Consider the following 24,891-nt stretch of genomic DNA (forward strand, 5'->3'; position numbering starts at 1 on the left):
TTAATAGAAATGAAATAAACTGCTGTCCGAGACATTTATGACGTTTAATGTAAAGTTTTATTTTGAATAATGTTTTATAATAGTATATGTATACAGAGTGATAACGATTTTAGGAAGGTACCATAAAAAAATCTCAGCTGTGTGACCATTTTCTAAAATTAATATTTCAGAGAGTTTAGGAATGTTTATATAACTCTCGAATTTTTAACCCTTACGGTACACGCATGCGCAATATAACTTACTTTTTCTTTTAATAGTAACCCATTTTTTTTATACGTATTTGGATTGATATTTTTTTTTAAACAATTTTTGTACAAAAAGTTTTTTTCTATTTTTAAAATTAAACAAATTGTATTTAATCGAAATTTAAAATTATGCATAGTTATTTTTTTAATACATTTTTACCTTAAGTACTAAATTATTAAAAATAGTGTCAAATAATTTGATTTTAATTTTATTATATGATATTTTTGTAATTAAAATAATAACAGACCGATTTTAATAATAATAATAATTGAAAGTATCAGTTATAGTAGTATTAGTAGTAATTTATAATACCTACAGTAAACAATTTATTCAGTAAATTTATCAAAATAACTGTTTAAAGTTTTCCCCGTTACATTTTGAACATGATTTAAGCCATTTCGATATTTAGTATATGTTGCCGCTTTGATTTATTTTTCTCTAAAAACGTTACATACGGCCGGTATTTTGCTTTTAAATACTGGTATCTGACTGGTTAACCAGAGTTTTTAAATGAATCGATAAAAACAAAAATTGAATGGCGTTAAATCTGGAAACAGTGCCGGCCAAGGAACAATGCCATAAACACCGGTCTAGCGATTTGGTAACATTTGATCTACATATTTTCTTAAAACTATTGCATTAGGTGCGCCAACTTGCTGAAAAAACATATGCTGATACAGATATTGGTAATTCGCTGGTGAGAAAAATTAAATATTTTCTACTATTAAGCGTTCCGTCATAAAATTATAGTCCTATAAGCTTACCGCAGTATCAGATTATACTATATATTTATTCCTCAAACTGTTTGAAAATACGTTTGACGTTTGACATTGTGTTCGTTTCATTCTAGTATAGATGATTTTGTTTGTTGTTGTTAAATTTTAATTCATCAGTCCAAAGAATGTAATTAACAATTAAGGGTACATTTGAACGAATTAAACTATAATATCCAACATACGAATAGAATCTCCTGCACGCAAATGTTGTAAAAAATGTATTTAATATTGGTGCATTTTGTGTTTTTTTTTTTTATTAAAAAACTTTTGAACAAAACAATATAAAATCCCAACTTCGCGAGATATAGGTTTTCTTAATTTGTTATAAATTATTAGTTTGATATAATATAATATATTTATATTAATTTAGTTACAAACATTTTATGTGTGAAAATTTAAATTATTGAATACACTTAAAAATGTAGTGCTTTATGTAAAATTTTCGTAAAAAACCAACTAAGCATAAATTAAAATTTCGACTTTCTTCCATTGGTAAATTTTAGAATAAAAAAAAAAACTTTTTCTACACAAATATAAATATATAATCTGGATATGTATAAATAAATTAAGGTTGCCAACAAAAAAAACAGTAATTTATATTGCGCATGCATGTATTATAAAAATTAAAAATTCGAAAATAATAAAAAAATGTGTATATCAGTACACTCTACAGCATTTAAAATTATCATTTCAATACAAGATCACCCAGCCAAGATATTTAATGGTATCTGAAATCGTGATTACATTTGATGTGTATACGAGTATATAGTATTAATTTCAAGTATTGATTAAAAACACTAAAGTGAACTATATATACATTAAATTGAGAGTATAATTCTTACTATATGCAGTTTAATATTTCTATATTATACTGCAGTTAATTCAATATATGTCAATGAAAATATGTTATTCTAAGGTGTACATCATGTATATTTATAAAAATTAATATATAATAATGAGGACTTTTTTTTTTAAATACTTTTAGTCTTTGTCATTCATTATTTTTCTTTTTTGTAAGGGTTATTAAAATAGAAATGCATAATTCATTTAATCTCATGCACAAATCCAATGTGTAAATGAGTTGAAAATGTTTACAAAAAGTTTATAATTTTATGGGAAAAACAAGGCATGGCATATAGCAAATGCACAAATATAAGTATTAATTTGAAATAATTCAAACTTAAATTACTTAAACAAATTAAATAAGTAAATTAGAAAGTATTTTTATACAAGAATGTGATTTCACACCAGTCTTAGAGTTGAAAAAAATATTTCTTCCAACTATTTTTAACCACGTGCTTTTTAAAACAAATATTTACAAACGGCTTCGATTATAGTTAACGATTTGATAAAATATGATAATAAGTATTATATTTTATTCATTTTTATCATATTAATTATTTGATTATAATTGATATAATTTACTAAACTATTTGTTGTGTACAATTAATTGATTTTGATATATCGAAAATAAGCATATATCTGCGGCGGCGGAGGGAGGTGTAACGTAAAAATATTTAAGCAATCTGAAGTGCGTGTTCGATAGGTAAACATTCCAAGCATAAATCACGGATTACAACTGAATAGTTTTGGCAATATATTTCAATTCGTAAACATGAAATTGTGTGTTTTTGAACCTCATGAAAGAACGATGATTTTATCTGTGTTACTATAAACTGGAGTATATGAATTCAATGCCAAACTTGAATGTTTGAGCTTATCTTAATCGTACTTAGCCAAACATTTCGGGCGATTTTCTTTAATAAAGAAATCATTAAAAACAATTATTTTCTTAACTGTTTTGATTTTGAATATGTTAAATTACAGATATACAAATATACACAACAAGTTACAAATATGTGATAATTACAACAGTAAAATAAAAAAACTGATAATGTTCTTAGAGAACTAATTAGAGAGATAATGAATTTACCTACAAGGGCCTTTGAAGATAATGTAATCTTATCCTTCAGAAGTCTCTGGACCGCTTGGTTTATCGTTTTAATGCTAATCATCTTGGAGCTTTGTTACTTGTTTGAGATATGATATGAAGTGACATAGCTTACGTTGAGATTTTTGTGGAAGTTAAATGTACTGTAGAGTTTTTGGTTAGATATTTTTGAGATCTGGTTTATAGATAAATCGATTTGTAGATCTGATTTTATTTATATTACAATAATACAGAACATTATTACATCGATACATACAACAATATTAAAATGATATAGCAATATAATTTTATTTATAATTTGAGCATATGCAGCACATAGTGCAATATCCATCCGTGTTCAACGGCTAAGTCGTCTAATTTCATATTATTTTTAAAACAATGTCCTGCAGTTTTTTAACTTTACAACGATCAAAAGTGGCAAGAGTATATTATTAATGTAGTATAAAACAGTAAGAGGAAAATTGAATCGGCTATATGAATTATTTGTTAAAAAAAAAAATTTACTAAAAAAAGAACGTGAACTATTTTTCTGTTTGAATCAGGTTATTTGCACGTTTAATATTTGTAGATACTACGGATTTAGATGCTAGAGTTTTATTTTACGCGTCGGAATTTCGCTATTGATGACTGCTAAACGAACTGAGTTAGGGTAGATATTAAATTATATAAGTACACTTTACTGTTGAAATAATATACGTTCAATGTAGGACGATTAACGATACTCTTGGATAAAAATATATTCATATTTTTTTTTTTTGCTTAAGTAAGCCGAGAAAATGGATTTTGGTATATATATGTACACATAAATTATATATTCGTATACATTGTTGTCGGTTCCGTTCTGGTTCGGTCGTCGGAGAAGAAACACAAAACGACCGCGAACAAAAATGAAAATACACTTCTCCTTCCTCGTCTCTCCTGAACTCCATAACTTTTTACGGTAACTCTAGCGTAACTTTAAAAGCGATTTGACATTCTGTCAATGAATTCGGAATCAATTGGCACCCAGAAATTCTAAATTTATGAATACGAGAGTAGGAAGTAACGGTAGGTTGGTGAAAGATTTTTGAACTTCAAATGCGTCCATGCGTCCAAAATAAGACGTTCGATATTAGTGGAATTCCAATACGAAGTAAATATACTAGAACGTCGTGGTGAAAAGAATTGGAAAAAAAAAGTGATTTATATTTACAGATATTTTCTCGTGAACGTGAATAATATGCTGTTTAAATATTTCTTTCCCAGAGAAATGTCGACACCATGAAAAGTACAACACGCGTATGTTTTGTTATTTTGTATAGAAATCCGCAATTCACATCTATTACTTTTTTTTTTTTTCAACGAAAATCCTTATTTTCTACTCCCGTGGAACGAGTTAAATTTGTTTGTTCGCCAATGTTATCCACTCACGATAGAATACATACATTATCATCATCGTACGAGATACGTGTTATATTGTAACGTTTCTCATTTCGAGCGAACGCTGTGTAGTGCACAATATTACGGGCGTAAGACCAATACCATCCCCGAGTACTGTTGCAACGTCCGTGCATTTGTAAGCTTCCATCCCTTCCCTCCATTGAAATATTAATTCACGCGTTCCCCGGCCGGATAATATTATGCAAATGTTTAATACGCAAAACGATTACGGGCATCCCCGCAACATCTTATAACGCGCATATATTACTTATGCGTTTGATAGCACTAACCTTTGCCGATAACGACGAATGCGGTTCGTTGAAGAGCGCCCATAATTTCGGCTTGGTCCTCTGCCAAGGGGTCAGCGTGCCAGCCAAGTATTCTTCTTCGTAGCCGAACATCCTGGCAACCTCCTCCTCGTTGGGTTTCTCGGAGTCGATGTCCAGTTTATCGAGAATAGCAAGAGTGGCCTGAAACAGCGGAAACTGTTCGTTAGGGCGAGAGGACGGGGGGAAAAAATACACACTCATTTAATAACACATAACCCAGATTCATTAACGTACTCGAAAAAACGAAAAACCTTCCTCCGCCGTCGAGTCGTACGGAGTGCGGCGTGTAGTGCGCTCACCGCAAGCGGTTCATTTTCTCTTGCATAAAAGGTCGACAGGCCGGTACGATATCGCCCGCCAAAATATATTCGCTCGTACGTGACCGTTTCGTGTAATTAATCACCCGCGTTAAACAGAAACCCCGCTATCTGTCGATCCCCGCATCCCCGTCACGTATCGCTGGAATTATTTTTCGCTTGAGCACTGCCCGTTTTCAAGCCCAACAAAACTTTCGTACACGATTGACTAAGATTTTTAACTGTACGGTATATGAAATTGTTCGCTTAACACTGCGATAGTACGGACAACGGTTTTATATATATATATATATGTACGTTTGTATCCTATAATATAATTACAATCTAATCACTTCGAGCGTAATCGCGATCGCAATTACACGCTATTCAAATTATACGCATTGTACCCACGTCTTATCGACCATTGCCGTCTGGAAACCCACTAAAACCGTGTACACATGTTATAGATTTCGAGTGCGCAGTAAACGGGTTAGCGTATGGTACGACGCGTCCGCAGCCAAAAACGGTGTGGTCGCAGAGTGCACTGGCTACAAAACCTATTGCACTGCGCTAAAGTCATTCGGACTCACCTGCGTATCTCTGTGGATGCTGTAAGTCGACCAGCAACACGGTTCTACCTGGTTCGAGTCCAATCCCCAAAACTCTAGCTCGTCCTCGAAAAGCGGCCCGCAAACGTTGGTCGGATAATGGAGTTTTCCCGTCCTGTAAGATCATAACGCGCATTAACATAATAAAAAATGATCGTTTCGAAAAAAAAGATAAAACTCATTATCGAATAACGTTATATCTGCTATATTTTTACGGAGATTATAAAAAAATAAAAATAATCGATTATTTTTCTGTACTATATCATGTTGTGGGTTTCATGGTTTATAAATTTCCGCTTTAGGTGTGTGTGTGTGTGTGTGTTTGTTTACCTGTAGTAATTGAGTACTTGAGCGAACACGCCTGGATGTCTGTCGAAAAAATACTCGTTGAGCACAGGATCGTAATTGGCCAGGGCTTCGGTGAGTCTGCTTAGCCTCGTAGCCGGTATTTTCTTCAGCGTAGCTTTGTATGTTTCGTAACGGATGCCGCCGACGTTCAGTATGATCCTGTTCTCGCCATCCATGTCAACTGCGACCTTGGTCGTCACGCATCGTTAGATCGTGAACTGTATAAACATACGGTTAAAATATATATGAGATTAAGTATGTTCGTACGGACGAAAAATGAAGAAATGATCTACCGAATCGATTTGACGCACCTACGCTGTGCATCAGAACACAGTTGTAAAACCGTGGAACCGCGTGCCGAGGATAAGTGATCCCGTTGGTCAAAAATAATTCAACCCTTGTGCACAACATATCATTTCGATCGAGAAAAAATATATCTCAAGTAGGATCGCGATAATCCAAACGAGATCGGAGAATTAGATCATTCGGAACAGATTAAAAAAAAAAAAACATTTATCTTTTTTGCAATTGGAGTTTTGAAATTCTATTTTCGTCCGCATACAATTGAATCGACATGATTATCGTTCTTGTGTACGAATACTTATAAGATGATGCGCCTACACGTTCGTTTTTTTTTTCTTCTTCTTCTTTCTCGTACATGAGAACAATATTGCTATGACGCGTTGCGGTAATCCTCGACGTTCACCACCGGCGCAATGTTCGGACGGATTTAAGGGGGCGCAACAGGGCCGATGCGCAACACTGCCCGACGGTCGTGCCGCGGTCAACGGTATCGACCACCCCGAACGGCAAATAAAACGTCAATATAACGGCAGCCGTTTACGCCGTTTAAAGCGTTTTAACCACCTGCCCCGCTTCGGCGACCGCACAATCGTGCCCGTCGGCAACGGGTCCGACAACGATCGCGTCGCGGCACGTCGACCGACATACGGTTCGTTGCGTGCACGACCGCGACGTCGGTGAAGATTCGCGCGAAGGACAACAACAAAAAAATACATCGTCCGATGACGATTTATAACCTAACCTAACCGCAGGGGTGCCCTTTCAGTTTTTTTTTTTTTTTTCAAGGTGTGCAAGCAATCAAAGATGCCAAGTTTTATTATTTTTATGGCATTTCCAGCGAAACGTTCCCCCCGGCAAACGTACTTACTTGTTCTTTCAACGTTTCGTTCGTCGAACGACGGCAGTTAACACTTTCCGAGCGCTTCATAACGCCGACCGCCGTCGGTACAACCGACCGCGTGTCGCGAAAAGAACTAGGTCCGGCGCGTTCGATCGCGCTACGTAAACTTTGTCGTCCACTCTTCGGTTTGTTGTTTCCCTAAAGGGGTTCATTAATTACGTTTGGCTTTCGTCCGCCTACTGTTTCCAACGGACTTTTCGATTCTTTTGGTATTTCTGTTTATCTCTTTTATTTTTCGTCGTACCGAACGTTTTGTTAACCAGGCGAGTACAACGGGTTGTTTTACTTAATTAAAAAAAATGTATACGATCCGGTTAGTTTATCCGTAGGCATCTAACAAATCGATGCAAGTAAAAAAACCCAAAAATATTTGTTTTGATTGATTCCAAATAATAAAGTATCTTATAAAAGTAATTTTTTTCATTTACCAGTTTACCTAATCATCGAAATCAATAAAAATATTGAATTTTTTTTTTTTTTATGTTCATAACCTTTTACCAAAGTATTTAAAACTACCGTAAATTAGAATAAATATTGCTGAAAATACTTTAATGTAGTTGAATATAGTTATGGGTGTGTTAACTTCAGTCTTTGTCTATCATCAAATATTGAAAAGTCTAGTTCATTACTTTGACTACGTAAAAAATTCATAAATTTCCGACAACTGTATAAAACTATAAAACAACAGATCATAGTTCTATTGGTATTTTATATATTTCATTTTGACATGTTAAACAGCTATAATAGTTTATCTGTAGCCTTTTAGTACATCCGACACAGCTTATAGATATTCTTATATTCACTATATATTATTTTAGATTATCGTGCATAGTTTTTAAAATTACATAGACAATTTTATTTTTTTCGTTGTATCTGTTGATGGTATAAGGATAATTGGCACTTAATAAAAAAAAAAGTTATAAAAATATATTTTAATATTTCATACTTCGTAACGATATAATAATAGTAGTACGCAAGTATTTATTTTTCATTATATAAAATGAAATGTCTAAGGTGTTAAACTTGTTTACTGTAAAAACAAATGTCACCGTGAGTTACAGCGGAGTTGTGTTTTGAACACGAATATTATTGGACGTACAGTATTTTACAGGTCGAGCTAGTTAACGTGCTTGACTTTAAATACTTTAAAATAATAATTAAAACGATCAATATACCACCACTAAGTACCTATGGTCTGTGTCCTATTTTATCTTAATACTTTTTGTATGGCTTGTACTATAAATAATATCGTCGGATCGAATCGATTGATTTCTAGGTTCCACGGACAGTGTTAATTATCGTCAGGCTATCGACAGTGTTAATTATTGTTATGTTCCCTGCAACCATTATTTTCACGTAATACGTCAAAATCGCGATCAGAGAGAACTGTGCGTTTTTATCTCGCGTGGATTAACAAAGTACGGCGGTAGAGGGTATTATATTATATTGTACGCGATGCGAATCATATAGTTTTCAATTTTCGTTTAAAATCGTCGAATGTGCTTATACATATATATCTTATGAAACAAAATCGCTAACCGTACAGAAAACGACTTATACATCCCACTGCTTGGCGGAAATTTGTTTTATAGAATGAATAAATAAATATTTTTTTTTTTTTAAATAACTATTTTCAGCAAATTTATTATATAGCCACGGGTTAGGAGATTCGGCACTTAATATTCATGAAGATCCTGAAATGTTTTTTAACAGATCTAACACACCAACGTTAATATTAAACAAGGCGTAGTATTAAGTGTTTGTTGGATGTTTCAAAAAACAGCTTAAAATCGCCAAATTCTGTTATTTTTTTTATGTGTTCCATTAAATAAATACCACTTCGAAAATTAAAAAAAAAAAAAAAAAAAAAAAAATGCAACTTACAACTGTGTCTGTATTTTGTTTTAAATTTCGACGGTTAAATATAAATACAGTGCTATAAATAATAGTGTTTTGCTTTTCGGTTTCCAATAAAAACGAATGTATTGATTTATACGTTGTTTTAATGCATTGTAAATTATGTATTTCTCGTGCAAATAAATGTATATAAATTACGGTTGCCACTACTATCGGTGGTTAGCCAATTTATTATTGTTGTTGTACATTTTATCGACACACAATATAACTGGATAGAATCACGAATTGTGTTTTGTAAAGCTCTGCAGATAGAATTCACTCGGATTTTACAGGTGATCCGCCTTTCGCGGATAATGCATACCTATCATAATGTGTGCAAAAATTGATTTTAATTTTTTTATTGCGACAACACATAGCAATAAGAAGTGTAATTATATTATTCATCGTTGGTGCATTTTCGTACTAATACTACTCGATAAAAACGATTTCTCGAATAACGAGAAATTAGCAATTCTACGTGCTTGTATCATCGCCGTTTACCGTTGGATTTACATTATGTGATCAGTAATTTTCGGAACTTTCTGTCTATTTCTATAAACTTCCGCCATGACTGTGAAAAATGGTGTTTAAACGTTTAGCAAAATCACTTCGAAGAACCCGGGAAAGACACATAAAATAATCTCTAAAACCTGGTTTATACGATAATTTTATTTTGTTTTTAATAATAACTCATTTCGTAAATACTACAGTATTATGATCCGGTCAAGAACACGTCCGAGTGGTCATAAATTTTATACATGCCATTTGAACGCATTTAGTTTACATTTGTTGTCCAACTGTTATAATGGCACTTTCACAAATTATAATCTATAAATTACAACGATAATGTATCGCATTTCACATGTTTTTTTTCGAGTTGGTTTCGTCGAATAGAAACGCATCAAGTTCGTGTAATTCAATCGAATTCACGCTGTATAAAGGTTTTTATTTTTTACACTCGTGCTGACGTTTTTATTCGCATGTAATTTTATTAACCATCATCGTTTCGTTTAAATAAATAAAATTATAAGTTAACTGTAACGTCAAATTATTCTGTTGTTGTGCGTAATCGTACGGTGGACGCGACGAAAATTATGACAAAAACCGGTGGCTTGGTAAAATCATCAAAGTTTATAAATTAAGATTGAGAAACGAGAAGGAAAACGTTCCTCGAGAAGGCTGGATAAAAAGTTTTTGGCAACAGCTATATTATTTTAAGCGCTTCAATTCCGAAACAACTGAAACGAAACATGTTCGGAATACAAACGATTTCGAAAATCACACGTCTCGCACACAACAACATACAACGAATTTAATTTACGGCTAATATTTTGACAAAAACAAGATAACGCGAAATGCTAATGAACTTTCTGCATCTTGGTTTTTAATTAACGCCATCCTTTTTTGAATAGTAAAATTATCATTATTATTATATTTTTTATCTCCTCTATGTGATATACAAGTTGATCCATCGTTGACGGACGGGATGTTTGTTGTTTTTCAAATGAAAATTATTATCCTCTTACTCGCGATTATAATATTATACTCGACGGATTTTCCCGATCTTTTAATCGTAACTTTAAATCCGTTCGTAAATAAACTAATACAATATTATGCTTGGAAACATTTATTGTTACCTACTCGTGATTCATGTACGGATATCTTTGATGAACGTAAAAACTCTACTACTTATAATGCACAAAATTATTCAAACCGACCATTCGATCGTTTAAATTGTACAAATAACAGTTTTATAGGCCACCAAATTGTTTAAGCAACGGTATGGATTGATTTATGTATTAAATCGATTATGGTTTACGTATACGAATTTAAAATAATCGGGTTTTTATCAATCGTATAAAAACACAATGGTGATAACAAAACAATAGTAAAATAGTGTAAGCAAGAAAACTCGATGACGGTAGGTATCAAAATAAAGTAGGTACGATTCTCAAACAAATATTATCGTGTGTAATTTGACAAATTGCTTTAATGTTTTCGTTTGGTTTACGATTAAATATTTCCAAATAAGTTAGAATTTTCTCCAGTGACGCCGATGTCTGTTTCATAAGATATTTGTGTAAAAATAATATCTGAATATAATTGCAATAAAAGGCTAGTAAACTGAGTTATAACAGTCTTTTACACAAAATCTAAATGTCTATAACATTAATTAACAATACGTAGGGATCGGTACCCCTGAATTTCTCCGAGATGGGACCATCGTAACTGGTAATTTTTCACATGTTCGTCAATTTTCAAATTAATTTATTTTTATTTTTAATCGATAACATATAGGAATATTAAAAACAGTAAAATAATGTACCAGCCAAACGTAGTTTGGAAAAGAAAAATTATCACTATTATTATTGTCATGAGTTACCGGTATACTGTAGACAATTATAACAACAGCGCAGCTGTCAGTTCGACCGTGTAAACCATTGTAAGACGTGCGGTTGTATTTGAATGGTTCGTCTTGCAGCCGTAACATGTTTACATTAGCTGAACTTTCGTATGCGAAAGTAACTATCGTGTGCGACGAGTATGAGAAATTCTTTTACGACGATCTGAATACGGTGCCAATCGAAGTGGAGCAGTGTTGCACGGGTGTACTGAGCTACATCAAGGATCAAACCGACGAGACGATCAACGTGGCGTCAACTTTGCCCGATGGTAATTAAAATGAGACAGTGGGAGAGAAAAATCAAAAACAATACGTGACGATGACGGTGGAAAAGTTGGTTTCAAATTGTATTTGTTCTCATCGTCGTCCTTCACAGCAGCGGAAGTGGTTCTTCGCCGACGCCGTTGATCGAGGGAGCGGCGTTCCGCGGTCACCTGGAATGCATGCAGTTCGCCGAGAAGTGCCATTTCCAGTGGACCGTCGACGTGTGCGAGCAAGCGGCGCACAACGGGCACCTGGAGTGCTTGGCGTACGCGTAAGAGAACGGATGCCCGTGGGATGAGTGCACATGCGATAGCGCCGCGGACAACGGCCACGTGGAATGCCTCGTGTACGCGCTGGACAACGGTTGCGTATGGGCCACGGCCCCGTGCCCGACGGCCGCCGAGAAGGAGCGTATTCGAAGCACCGCGTAGTGACGCGCATGTTGCGAGAGTGGTTTTATTTAAGAATTCGAGATCGATCTCTCCTGTGCACCGGGGTTTTTACTGATGACAACGCATTTTTGTAAATATTTATTTATTTGTTTGTTAACATTTTACGGGACGAGCTGTTAAAATACAGAGACGAAAGAAAAAATCTTATCATGCATAGTTTTTACGTTTTATGAACACGTATCCTACTTACTATTCGATTTTATAGTATGAAACAAAGATATTTAATGATGTGTTCATATTGCTAACGATCATGAAGAAATCATAAATTGAAGAAAACGAAAAACACAATTGTTTTGGCATTATTAAACAATTTCTATTATTATTCTATTATTATTACAGTGGTTTTATTGTTAATGTTTTAATATGTTGATAGATTAATATATATATGCACTCGTATATGCCTAAGATACTTATAATATTTATTAGTATAAAGAAAATAAGTTTTGATTTATAAAAATTACTTATTTGTACATATAAATTGTTGGTTTCAGTGAGATATATCAATGATTGATACTGAATTAAATTTAATAATAAAAATATTCATAGTAATTACGATTTAAATAATAATAATAACTGTAGCAATAATAAATAACAATTGTTAAGTTATTAAAAAAATACTCGTTGCGAAACGTAAAGGAATAATGATACCTGATTATAAGACTGCGTGTTTTTCAAGAAATAAGAGAGGGGAAACACGGGTCAGACGATCGGTAATGAAGTCAGAATAATATTATTCGAACTGTGTTTTTCGTTACATACATATATCCTATATGTACATATAAACTACATAATATGTAGTAATATATATGTATATATTATATACAACGCATAAGGTTGAACTATAGTAATGAATAACTATAATTAATAAATAAATAAACTTTTTCGGGACGGAATAAATATTTTTTGAGAGGTGATATCCCGCCGGTCAATGAAATAAATACTCGTTTCAACCGTGGTGACCCGTCTCGCGGTACACCGTGAACCCGACGCCGTCGCGTTAGAACCGTGCGCGTGGTCAGGGATCGAACTCCGAGATCGGATCGTATGCGCGTTTGTTTCTCGATCCGCCGGCCACGATCGACGATCGTACTCGGAGATCCGAGGGAATACGATAATGCACGCGCACACGTGTACTTTGTGTTCGCCGCGGCCGCCGTTTAAGAGCATTTGTCTCGTACGCGTTGCGTTGTCAACGACCGTCACTGCGAACCGGCACTACAACTCGTCGAGGTCCCCGGGGAAACCGACGACGGGCGGGACGGTGAACGATTTATCATCGGCACTTGTCGGCGAGACGCTTCGGGAAAGGGAACGGAATAAGATTTCCCGAGTCCAGCCCTTTGTGTACCTGAATTTATCCGTGGACGTGTGCGTGCGGAGCAATTGGTTTTAATGGAAAAAAATCTCCGGACCGGTCGGATTCTCCAGGCTATTTCTGTGTACATATAAATATATATATATATATATATATATACCTACTATTATTCGCGCGGCACAAAGAATAAATTCTTCTCGCCGGTCCATTTGTCCCTCGTTTATTATTTTATATTAGTTTTTTTGGTTTTTCATTCATTCCGCCGCGTGGGCTTGGAACGTGTAGCATTACGATTCGATCACAAAATATGATTACTGTGTGCGAATTGATCGGTACACATTATGTTATCACACGTAAAACGTCACCAGAAAACCCATAACGATACGAGCGTTCACGTACATTTACATTGTTTTCTTTGACCGAAAACAGTTGAGATTATTTTTTATGAACGCATTCTTCTGCAGCGAATCGCAGAAAAATATGATTCCGAAACGTCGGCGCACTAATGAAGACATGAATAAATGTTTACCAAAAATGGAATTACTTCTAATACGACGACGGTTCTTGATGAATACTGAATGCTGGGTACTGAACGAGACAATGAATGCAATGTTAATATAACGAGAAATAAAACTCGATTTACGTATTCTAATGAACGGAAAAAATAAATAAAACATTGAATCATAAAAGGGGTAAACAATGGGCGTTTCAAAAATTAACGTTGGCAGTTATTAGAGTTTGTGATCGATCACAATGGGATATTGGTATTTATAAACTTTCAAATAAATAATGCACAACTGTCATAATAATAACGACTGAGTCTACCTCATTATTTATAATACATAAAATATTGTTCGGTATACGGTTCATAGAGAGGTATAATGGTTTTAAACAAAATGCATAAATTACAAATTTACAAGTATTCGTAGAATCTATTAATAATTTATTGTGGTGTTCATGTTTGTCGATGTTCATACGATACAAACGGTGCAGCTGTTGATTATGCCATCGAATATTCAAAGTAAGCACATTATTTAAAGTTACTATTACTTACTCACCAATACATTCTTTTTTCCCATCGAGAATTTGGCAACTACTGATGTGATATAATAATCATTTTATCGAAAAATAAACCAATTTGTTTTTTAGTTTATACATATGATATTACAAATCACATACCTCTAAATTTAAAATTTATTCATGAATATCGAGAATATGTATTACGTATCATATATTATCTAAATTTCGGAAACAATCTAATAAATAAACTGAAGTTAAATAAAAGAAAATTATGTAATTTTTATCCAAATCATTGATAAAACATCCAATATTCTATGTAATTTGATTTTGTTTCCAAGAAACGTGACTTGATGATATAAAACAGTCAATAGCAAGATTTAAATAATTTTAAATTTAAGTCTAAAATATTTACTTGATTTTAGAATTTCATCGGAAAATTTATCCCGTATTTTTAAAATACATACTTTTCAGAATAATTGTTTCGCATCAAGTAGTACGTGTTCTGTTAACCGAAGAATTTTCCGACTCTTCGATTTTCAATATTTTTTAAGTATTCAAAAGATTTAGTTCCACTAATTGTTTTTTGGGGTCACGTCTTTATACAGTAAGATGATTAAATGTATTTACATATTTTTCATTAAATTTTAAGTTGTTCAAACCGTATTCTCCTTCGTTACATAATGCGTATTTATTTAGTCTCAAAAAACTTTTTTAACTGTTGAAGACAATCTATTATTAACACTAAAGAATTTTAATTTTTTTTTTTATTTATAAAAATGAATGGTATATATAAATGTGTCTTAACCATTAATTGATAAAATACAAAAAAAAATATTATAAAAAAAATACCCTCCAAGAGGAAAAAATTAAACTGACGTCTTTGTAATTAAATATCAACTAAATTGTTACATTCAGTTATCTTGAAAACTTAATTTTAGTTTTTTCTATTTTTTTTTATATATATCATAATAATTGATAATTGATAATTTGATAATATTTGATAATTTGATAATCGATAGTTTTATTTTATTCCATATAAATATATGTTAGTATATAGATAGTAGAAGGTGAAATGACTTACGCCAGTACTACTCCTAGTTTTCAATTTAAAAATTTAAAAAAATATATATCTATATTTATAAGTAATAAAACTCAACATCTATTTTTCTTATTGAGTACAGATTTAAAATATTTTATCAACGTTTTGTAATTTTTTATGGCATTACATTTTTAAATTAATGGTTCGAAATGTTAAATTATACAAAACATCTGATAAATAGTCGACAAAACAATAATATTTATGAATACAAACATAAAATAATTTTATGATATGAAAAACAAAATATTGTTTATACTAATCGAAAATTTAGAATTGCATACTAATATTCTTTACCGAGAAAAATGCTCACTCTACATTAGTACCTTATTGAAATTTTTTGTGTAAGGAGCAGGCACAATATTTTAAAATTAGGTTTTTTTCGTTTTTAAAACGGTTAAACATTATTTGTTAAAAAAAATGTTGCAAGAAATAATTATAATTACCGTATGGTTTCAAATATATATTAAAACTCTATGAAGTGGAATTTCGAGATCATAACAATAATTTGTAAAAATATTACTTTCTATTAATTAAACCAAACAAAAGAAAAACCAATAATAACCCCGATTTATAAAACTGAAGTATTCTTTTTTTCTTCTTTTATTTACTTACGATAACAAGACAATTACTTCTTAAAAAAAAAAACTAATTCATAAGAAAGCTTCAAAATAATGGTCAAGATTTTGTTCAAAAATAAATATACTCTTGCTGATTTTATTTATTTATTTTCAAATGGTTTTTTTTTTCTTGATAACTTATCAGAATATTCAACTTAATATATTTTTTGTGTATAATTTGGGTACAATTTATGATTGATTAGATGCCCTGTGTAATACTTTGAAAAATTTTCAATTTCCTTAAAAAATATATTTTAATTAAACGGTATTTTGTCTATAAACTAAATCTTAGTACAAAATAACATTTTTTTTTTCTTATACCAGAAAAATCAAAATTTTTTATTAATAGAATTATTTTTAATTATTTCCTAAGAATAATTAGTAGTAAAAATGTAAATTTAAAATACATTAATTTGTTTAAGAGCAGCTCGTTCATTATACGCAAATTATTGAATTTTTTTATTTGAGATCTAATAATATTCTAAAGAGGTTTTTTATAGATGATATACCTACTTATCGTTTTATAGATTTTTTTTATATATTTTCATTAAACTTTTATGAACTTTTGATTTTTAAGTGTCTACCAGGACTGAAAATTCAAGAAGTTAATAATGATATTGTTAATATAGATTTGTACGATGAAAATTATTCTTTATATTAATCCGTTTTGAGTGAAGTATATCTTGAATGTTGGATCTTTTTGAAGGACACTTGCAATTCAATGACACCAGATAAAGTTTTATGATAAGTTCATTATTGTACTACGCATTCCAATGGCCGACGATCCCTTCTTGAACTATCGGATAATCCTATTAACGTAATTGAGAATAAAGTACAATATCTGAACAGTGTACAATGAATCGTAGAAATCGGTTAGGTTAGGTTCTACAATTCAATATTAAAAATAAACATTTTAAAAATTAAAATTTGAAATACAAAATTACTATCGATTTTCTGAATTAAAAATAAAGAATTTCATCCCTGCATGAAAATCGACATCACGCCAAATGACGCATTTATACAAAAATAATATTAAAGTATTTTCATTAATCGAAACTTTTTTTACACATACATTTTACATTAATGCTCCTAACAACAGTTAAATTGTAATATCTTATCGCTCATACCGTTCAACTTATTGATATCATAAATATTTAATGTATGAAATATAATATTCATAATAAGTACATAAATCCAAACGAAAAAATGTGTAAGACATTTTAAATATTATTTTCCATAACTCACGATATATACAAAGGTTAATCTTGTGTTTAAGGCGAAAAACTTATATCCCACTTCCATGCAAATTGTCGAATCATAATTGATGTTAACAAACAATAGTTAGAAAATTAATTAAGTCCACAAAAAATACATTCTGAGATATGTGCGAAACCATGACACCGATATGCGAAGTCGCTACATAGTATTAACGAATTTCCGATGCTGCGTTAGTAACATATTTCAAACGTTAAGGTTGAATTACATAATACATGATCCGATTCAGTCAGATATTCATTGTTATTAATAATATTCAGATCGAATATTTATAAGTAATTCGTCATTTCGTCGCTATGGTATAACTATTAATGCAATAACACGTGATCAAAATATGATGATTTACATACGACCAGTGTACTGCATTTTTAAGACGACAAAATTTGTTAACCATTATTAAATAACGTTATTTAATAACGGTGGTCGTTCCACTTTTGAACCTAAAAAATAGATTAATGATAATAATCAAACATCAACCTCAAAAATTTTTCTTGGCACACACAATCGCGTACCTATTACCATTGCATAGCACTATGGGAGACGTTAAGGAATTATTATTGTATTTTTCAGTCAGCATTTTTAAATTTTTTTTTTTTTGTTTTCTTTTTTTTCTTACGACGATGGCTACGACACCGGATCCTTTTTCTCGCGGTGCACATTATTATCAAATCCGGTGAAATCGTGTTTTTCAACATGATTGTTTTGCATCGGTCTATAATCCGCGACGCAACTATTAAGAGCGGCGTACATAATGTCGCATATTTACGATGGTAACAACGATAATTATCTTAGCGCGCGTACAACGAAATCGAAATGGCGCCCCAGCTTCGTGGAAAACACGTCGTTCGCATGCATGTTTTAAATAAAAAACGTCCAAATGACGAGACGAAACGATGTGCAACCCTGAGCTCTAAGGAGACGAGAGGGTAAATCCTATCGCAAAGCCTTTTCAAATATTTAAAAAATTTTTAAAGGATTGGCTCAGCCGAGCAGTTTTGTTTCTTTGATCTCGTATTTATATCGCAGGTTAGGGCGTGCGCACGCACGTTAACTCGTTTATCAAATACGCATATCATTGTGTCGCCTCATCGCGCTCAAACAGAACAGGAATTTTCATCGAGAGCTTTTTACCTCTCCCGTCGTAATGCGCTGCGATCGTAGACCGTCGGCCGTGTGTGTTTATGTCTCGTGGCTTATTGTAAAATTCAATCGTCGCTTTACAGTCCGGCGGCAGCGCGAAGAACACGTGCACATATGGCTTTTAAGAACGTACAAATCTATTTCATAGATAAAACGATACATCTGTACATGGTTGTAATTGGAAATTCATTTCGAGGGTGGGAGATGGGGTTGACCATAGCTGTCGATCGCATTTGCACGAGACTAAGGGAGTTTACGAAGCAATGTTGACCGTCCGTTTGTCTAGCTGTTATGTTTAAAATTATTCCAAACACGTTACAAAAACATAAGAATATTACATTTATTTATTTGACATAAACGTACAATGTTTACTGATTATTCTATAACGAAATAGTCTTTTTACCAGGACTTAAAGTTACACGAATATATTTTTGGGAGGAGATGGTTTAACCCACCCCAGTTACGGCCTTGTGCCCGTCAACCTTTTGCTAGTCCTTATGTATTTGTATGATTACATGATAAACCCTCAATAAGTTATCAATTACTCGAACATTTCACAGATATTTACTTGAACGTATATAGCACGTATCATCCATATAATAATTTACCAGACTAGACCGTAAGTTTTTAAGATGGATTAATATACTATACTAGATGACACAACTTTTCGATTATAATCACTCGAAACGTTGATCAAACTACCACTTTTAAAATATTAAGATGGACAATAATAAGCGAGAACTTTATTTTCATAAAATATAATATTATGAACGGACCAAATACATTTATTAATCTATCATAACCTGAATTCAGGTAGAGTTTACAAATTAATCATAATACAGCGTGGCGGTTCGAAACATGACTTGTCGATCCGAATTCGTTACATATTTTCAATTTTTTCTGGGGGGTCCACAGTTTATACATAATTAATATAAACTATATTATTTTGCAATAGTTACGTCCTTATACAGTTTTTTGGGAACTAAATATATTATGTAATAATCGTATAGTCTTATGTAACATTATATATATGTATGTATATACCTATATATTGTATTTAGCACTATATATTATAAAGTATTGTTATAAAATAAATTCCAGCCGTCTCGATTTTTTGGCCAACTCCTCTATGACTTCATAAACAGTAATTTCAACTTCCCTGTGAATGTTGAACATAGTTAATTCTGCAAATATGTAAAAATTGTATTTATTTTTTATTTTTTTTTGAGAGGTTATGGGGGGGTCTAGAACCCCTGGACCCCTCCCCCGTAAATAAGCCGTTGCGTATACTCACAAACAGGCGTATTTTCTGCCGCACAGCGAGATTAGTAACCGGTAACAGCGCGTGCTTCCGGTAAGCGTAACCCGTCCCTAACTTTTATTTAAGATAGAACGCCGGAAGCGAATTTTTCTCTCAAGTGAACCACTCGTGAGCATCAGTTATGGTAAACGTTCGCACCACAACACTAAACCGGTGCAACATTCAGGTCTTAGTCAAACGGGCAATACGACTTAAATTGGGTAGTAGGAAAAATCAAATGGGCAGTTGACTTTATGAATAAGGAAACCTTACAAAAATATAATTTTCCTTTTAGAACGATCGAATTTCTACTTAGTATTAGAAATGTGTGTAATTTATTAACCCTAGTACCTAATAAGTAATAATTATGTAATTTTACAATATTTGCTACTTCGATGATTGATTAATCAATGCAATTTAAATTTAAATAGTGGTATACGTAAAACGGGAAAGATCCGTATTTTTTTTAATATTTTATCACGCGATGGTCTAAATTCTAAAGTGTCAATATACAATTTATTCGAGGAGGGGGTGGGTATTATAATCTAAATAAATTTCATAAATAAACATCTGTGTGTTTGGGCAGAAGGTAAAAATCCTTAGAATAAGTCTTTGTGCGCTGATTGAGTCAATCGCTCCGGTAGAACTATCGGCACCGGGGACGTGCGTGGAAAAACTCGCTATGTTCGCCGGCCACCCCCGTTAATCGTGTCGGGTACACGGTTTTCCGATAGATCATTACGAATAGCAGACGTGCGTTTGGATTTTCAAAAGACCGTTTCGCATCGATGCATTGCTACGGGATGTGCCGGACGTTAACTGACCATTGGAACCGACGTTCGGCTTACGAACGCAGCTTTCATTTTGTGTATGTGTGATGATTTATACACAATTAAAAACTTAATTGAACTTAAAAAAAAAAAAAAAGTAAAAGAAAAAGAAAATGGATGACTGATTGTTGCATTGGTTGCCGCAGTTATACTATTGTCTTATAGGTATTACAAAACACATTTCCATATACGAATGGAGGCCATTAAACGCAACGTTATATTGCAAATATAGGTATATGATTGTAATCGACATTTTTTAATTTCCTATAATATGGGTGCGTTTACATTTTACAATGCGTTGTCATTAATTTCAAAACACATGATTACTGAATAGAAGTAAAAAAATAAAAACAAAGTAAAGATTAGAAATGCGCACGGGTCCGACCCTGTAATCGAAATGGTTCGAATGTTGGCGATACCGAATAAAAATATTCTTTCAACCAATGTAACGTCCTACTGGAGTCATCAACACTGGTCTAACAATTGGAAAGTCGCTACGTAGTCGTATAATAGTAATTATTATTATTTTTATATGTTGTATAAACATTATTCGTTTTACGTCCGACCACATTATTCCTGCAAAAATATAACGTATATTATGAGATGTATAATCAAAACATGAAACCAAACCGTTTGTCGTAGGTTTAATTGGGTCCGAAGACTTTTCATTAACTGAACATTATTTTTCGATACTGTTTTCAATTACGATATTGCAAACAAAGAGCGTCGTCAGTTTTCAATTAGGATGGAGACGCAAAAGGAAAAAACGATGCGAAATCAATCGAAACGAACTGTACCCTAAGTGAACACAATACGATGGCGTTCGATCGAGGTCGTGCGAAGTGATATTCCGCTGTTGACCAGAAAAATAACTGTTGCGTCATTTAATGAATTTGACTAACAAATAAAAATTATTTTGCGGCTAATGTGAATGATTATTGCGGTTCAAAAGAAAGAAAACAACTAATGGATTCAGATGAATTTGTGTTTTGAAGCGGCGTTGTGCGATCAACAGCACGGCGTCATCGGTTCAATAGGAAAGTTGATTTTTCTTAGACTATTGTTAGACATTTATTTATAGATTATATTTGCATATAGAACATGCATGTTTGTTACACTTTTTTTATCATACATAAAATCGAATAGTTTACTATAATAACACGAAAAAATAATAAACATCATCATTGTTCAGAAATGTAATTAACTATAAGATAATAATTATGAATCCACGTCATAATGTCGCAGTAAAAAATGTTGCTGTAATAATGTCGCGGTATAAATGTCGTGAATATAAAAATGTCGCGAATTCCAAAATATCGTGATGTCAAAATTATGAAAAATACAATATTAATATATAATATAAGTACCAGCATAATATATAAAAACATAACATGTTGTAATAAATAAAATAATACATTTTATTTTTATATTTGATATTGAAAGTTATACGAAATTCCACGCAAGTAGTCGTTAATTGATCGATTTTCATAGTTCTCACATATGGTTCTAAGTCTAATCACAGAATTTTTGTATTTTTTCCTTGTCGGAGGTTTTATGCAAGCAATGTACTGTTTAACTTTTAGACAGTTTAAGCTTTCTTCTTTTTTCAATGAATCGATAAAAATCCAGATGGAAGGATGACGAGAACTTAACATTGAACTAAAACAATTATGCCAACCTTCAACTGAATTGTTAGTTCGCGGAATATCAAACTTCAATAACGAATAGCAATTCCAAACATTCATAGAAAATAAAGGTGCTCTTCTTGCTCTCCGACAGGGTCTTCCAATCCATGTGCCTTCAAAATAGTTTATTAAATCTGATAGAGTTTCTTCATTTTCTCTATAAAACACGGAATCCAATAGAGACTCAAATGCCGAAATTACATTATTTTCGGGTACATGAGCTAAGGCTGCTAATTTTCTTAATTCAAGTGCAAAATTTGAATCGTTTGTATACCTAACTTGTAGCCCATTTGATTTTATATGCCTCCAAATGGACTGGATGAAATGGAAAAAACACCCTTTAATGTTAATTGACGGAAATATATATTTGAAGCATTCATAGCAGCTTTTTCATAATCAAACATCATCGATTTTAGATTAAGCTGTGGTTTTAAAAATTTTAATACTAAAAACATACGTTTATATGTATCTTCTTTTTATTAGGAAAAAGTATATAAATAGCTGGTATAACACTTAAATAATTTATTCCATGAATGGTATAAAGTTGGTTGAAAATACCAGGTATGCAAGAAAATGTACCATCGCATAACCAATGTTTAAATTGTTCCATCAATTGTTGTCGGTAATAAAAATCAAAAACCTGTCTATGTTATTTTCGTAATCAATGCTACCATATTTTAAGAAAAGCTCACCGGTTGTAGTTTTTGTGTAATTAACTGGTATTTTTAATTCGGTTACTGATTTTGGATCCGGAGGAGCTGATCTTTTAAATTTTTCTAATCCGTTGAATTGTTCGTTTTAATCCTGTTGTACTTGGAAATTATCCTGCTATGTTAAAAGTGGTCTAAAACAATGAACTAAAAATAATTATTTGAATTTTACATTATGTTTATTAACTATATACCTGTGATGTTAGTGTTCTTTATACAGAGTGGGTACTAAGTTGAGTAGTTTTTGCAATATTTTTAGGCCTCACCATTGCTTCTTTAGCTTCAATTTTTGCAATATCGACTACATGGTTATGATCAGTTGTTTTCATTATATTTTCTCCAGAATGTAATAGACCACCACATTTTTTTTGTATTATACTCTACACACTTCCAAATAATTTTGTTTTCATTTTCCCTTTCTTTTTTATATAAAAAATAATTGAACTTGAATAACTTTCCATATTTTTTGGTTTGTTATATACTCGAATGCCATGGTGTATAGATTATATCTAGAGTTACTGTGACTTCAGTTGATTACACACTAATATGTAGACTGAACTTTATTTTCGTAGATATGGTACTTTAATCTAATCTAATCCTACTAACGACCGAACGAAAACCGGTAGAACTGCGAACCACATCGACGCGTGACGACTACGGCGATAAATTACTACCTGCGACATTTTTGTCTTGACCACATTGTTATCGTGACGTTTATATTGCGACATTTTTACTGCGATCTAATTACCGCGACAATTTGACGCTAGACCAATAATTATAGTTGTAATTAATACATATCTCGTAGTTAATTGTGAATATTGATATGATCATTGATCAATAAATTCCAGTTAAAATATGCAAACCTTTTAATTATAATAAGAGAAAAATATGGAATGAAGAAAAAAGACAATGGTGAACATGTTTTAATGACATAATAATACTACTCCATCAGTAATTCGTTTGACTTCATACGGTCACTGTTCATGAATTTTTATAGCAATACGAAATATGTTGATTTTCTAGAGAACATACGATAGATACTAAAACAGTATGGTAGTATAGTTTAAAAATTATGTTCGTTTGACGAGCATGATGACGTGCTTCTAAGTTCAAACGGTCGGACGAATGCGGGAAAGCACAAAAAAACCTCTACGGGCAATTACAGAGGGTTGTTAAAATTAAAATTGTACGTGTATTTATAGAACTTAGCGATCTCTGTGCACAAGGGGAGTAACTGCATAATATTATATCCCGCGCAGGCTGCGCCTTAATTAGTAAAATTGTAATTAACATATTTCGACAGTTAATGATTTAATATTGTGCGTTCGTTATTTTAGCTAATATATTTCGAGCAAACATCGAGCAACATGATTTGTGTGTGTGTGTGTTTTATGAAAAAACAACAATTATTCTCATTTTCGAGTGCTGGCGAGTAATATCGTTACGAAGTAGGCAACGAATTTTCGAAATGTTTGATAGTATTACAATAACTACTGTAATGAGTGCAGGGCACGGGTGGTGGTTCTGTGAATGCGAGCGTTAACTACTGCATTAAAGTCAATTACATATTTCCTCTGGCTGTTAAAAAGCTCGGTAACGACGTTGTTACTGACTTACTAAGATGGTTATTCCGCAAATGTTCGTTTAAAGTTTCTTACGCTTTGCTAAACGGACATATTTCTGTAGAACATAATAACTTTTTTTATT

General features: G+C 32.4%; 1 protein-coding gene and 1 pseudogene across 4 annotated transcripts in view; both read right to left on the reverse strand.

Moving 5' to 3' along the window:
• The window catches only part of LOC112691953 (potassium voltage-gated channel protein Shaw-like), a 277,263-nt gene that overhangs the window by 69,422 nt on the left and 182,950 nt on the right, over positions 1-24,891 (reverse strand). For all 4 annotated transcript variants that reach the window (XM_025566434.1, XM_025566432.1, XM_025566435.1 and 1 more), the window contains 3 exons: positions 5,956-6,191; positions 5,608-5,740; positions 4,683-4,862 (listed from right to left, as the gene is read on the reverse strand). In XM_025566434.1, coding sequence (XP_025422219.1) covers positions 4,683-4,862; positions 5,608-5,740; positions 5,956-6,149 — 507 coding nt within the window. In that variant the 5' untranslated portion in view covers positions 6,150-6,191. The remainder of the gene's footprint in view (positions 1-4,682; positions 4,863-5,607; positions 5,741-5,955; positions 6,192-24,891) is intronic.
• Positions 22,214-23,084, reverse strand: LOC112691962 (annotated as a pseudogene).

The sequence above is a fragment of the Sipha flava genome, unplaced genomic scaffold (assembly GCF_003268045.1).
Source record: "Sipha flava isolate LNK unplaced genomic scaffold, YSA_version1 68_pilon_pilon, whole genome shotgun sequence".
Taxonomy (NCBI): Eukaryota; Metazoa; Arthropoda; class Insecta; order Hemiptera; family Aphididae; genus Sipha; species Sipha flava.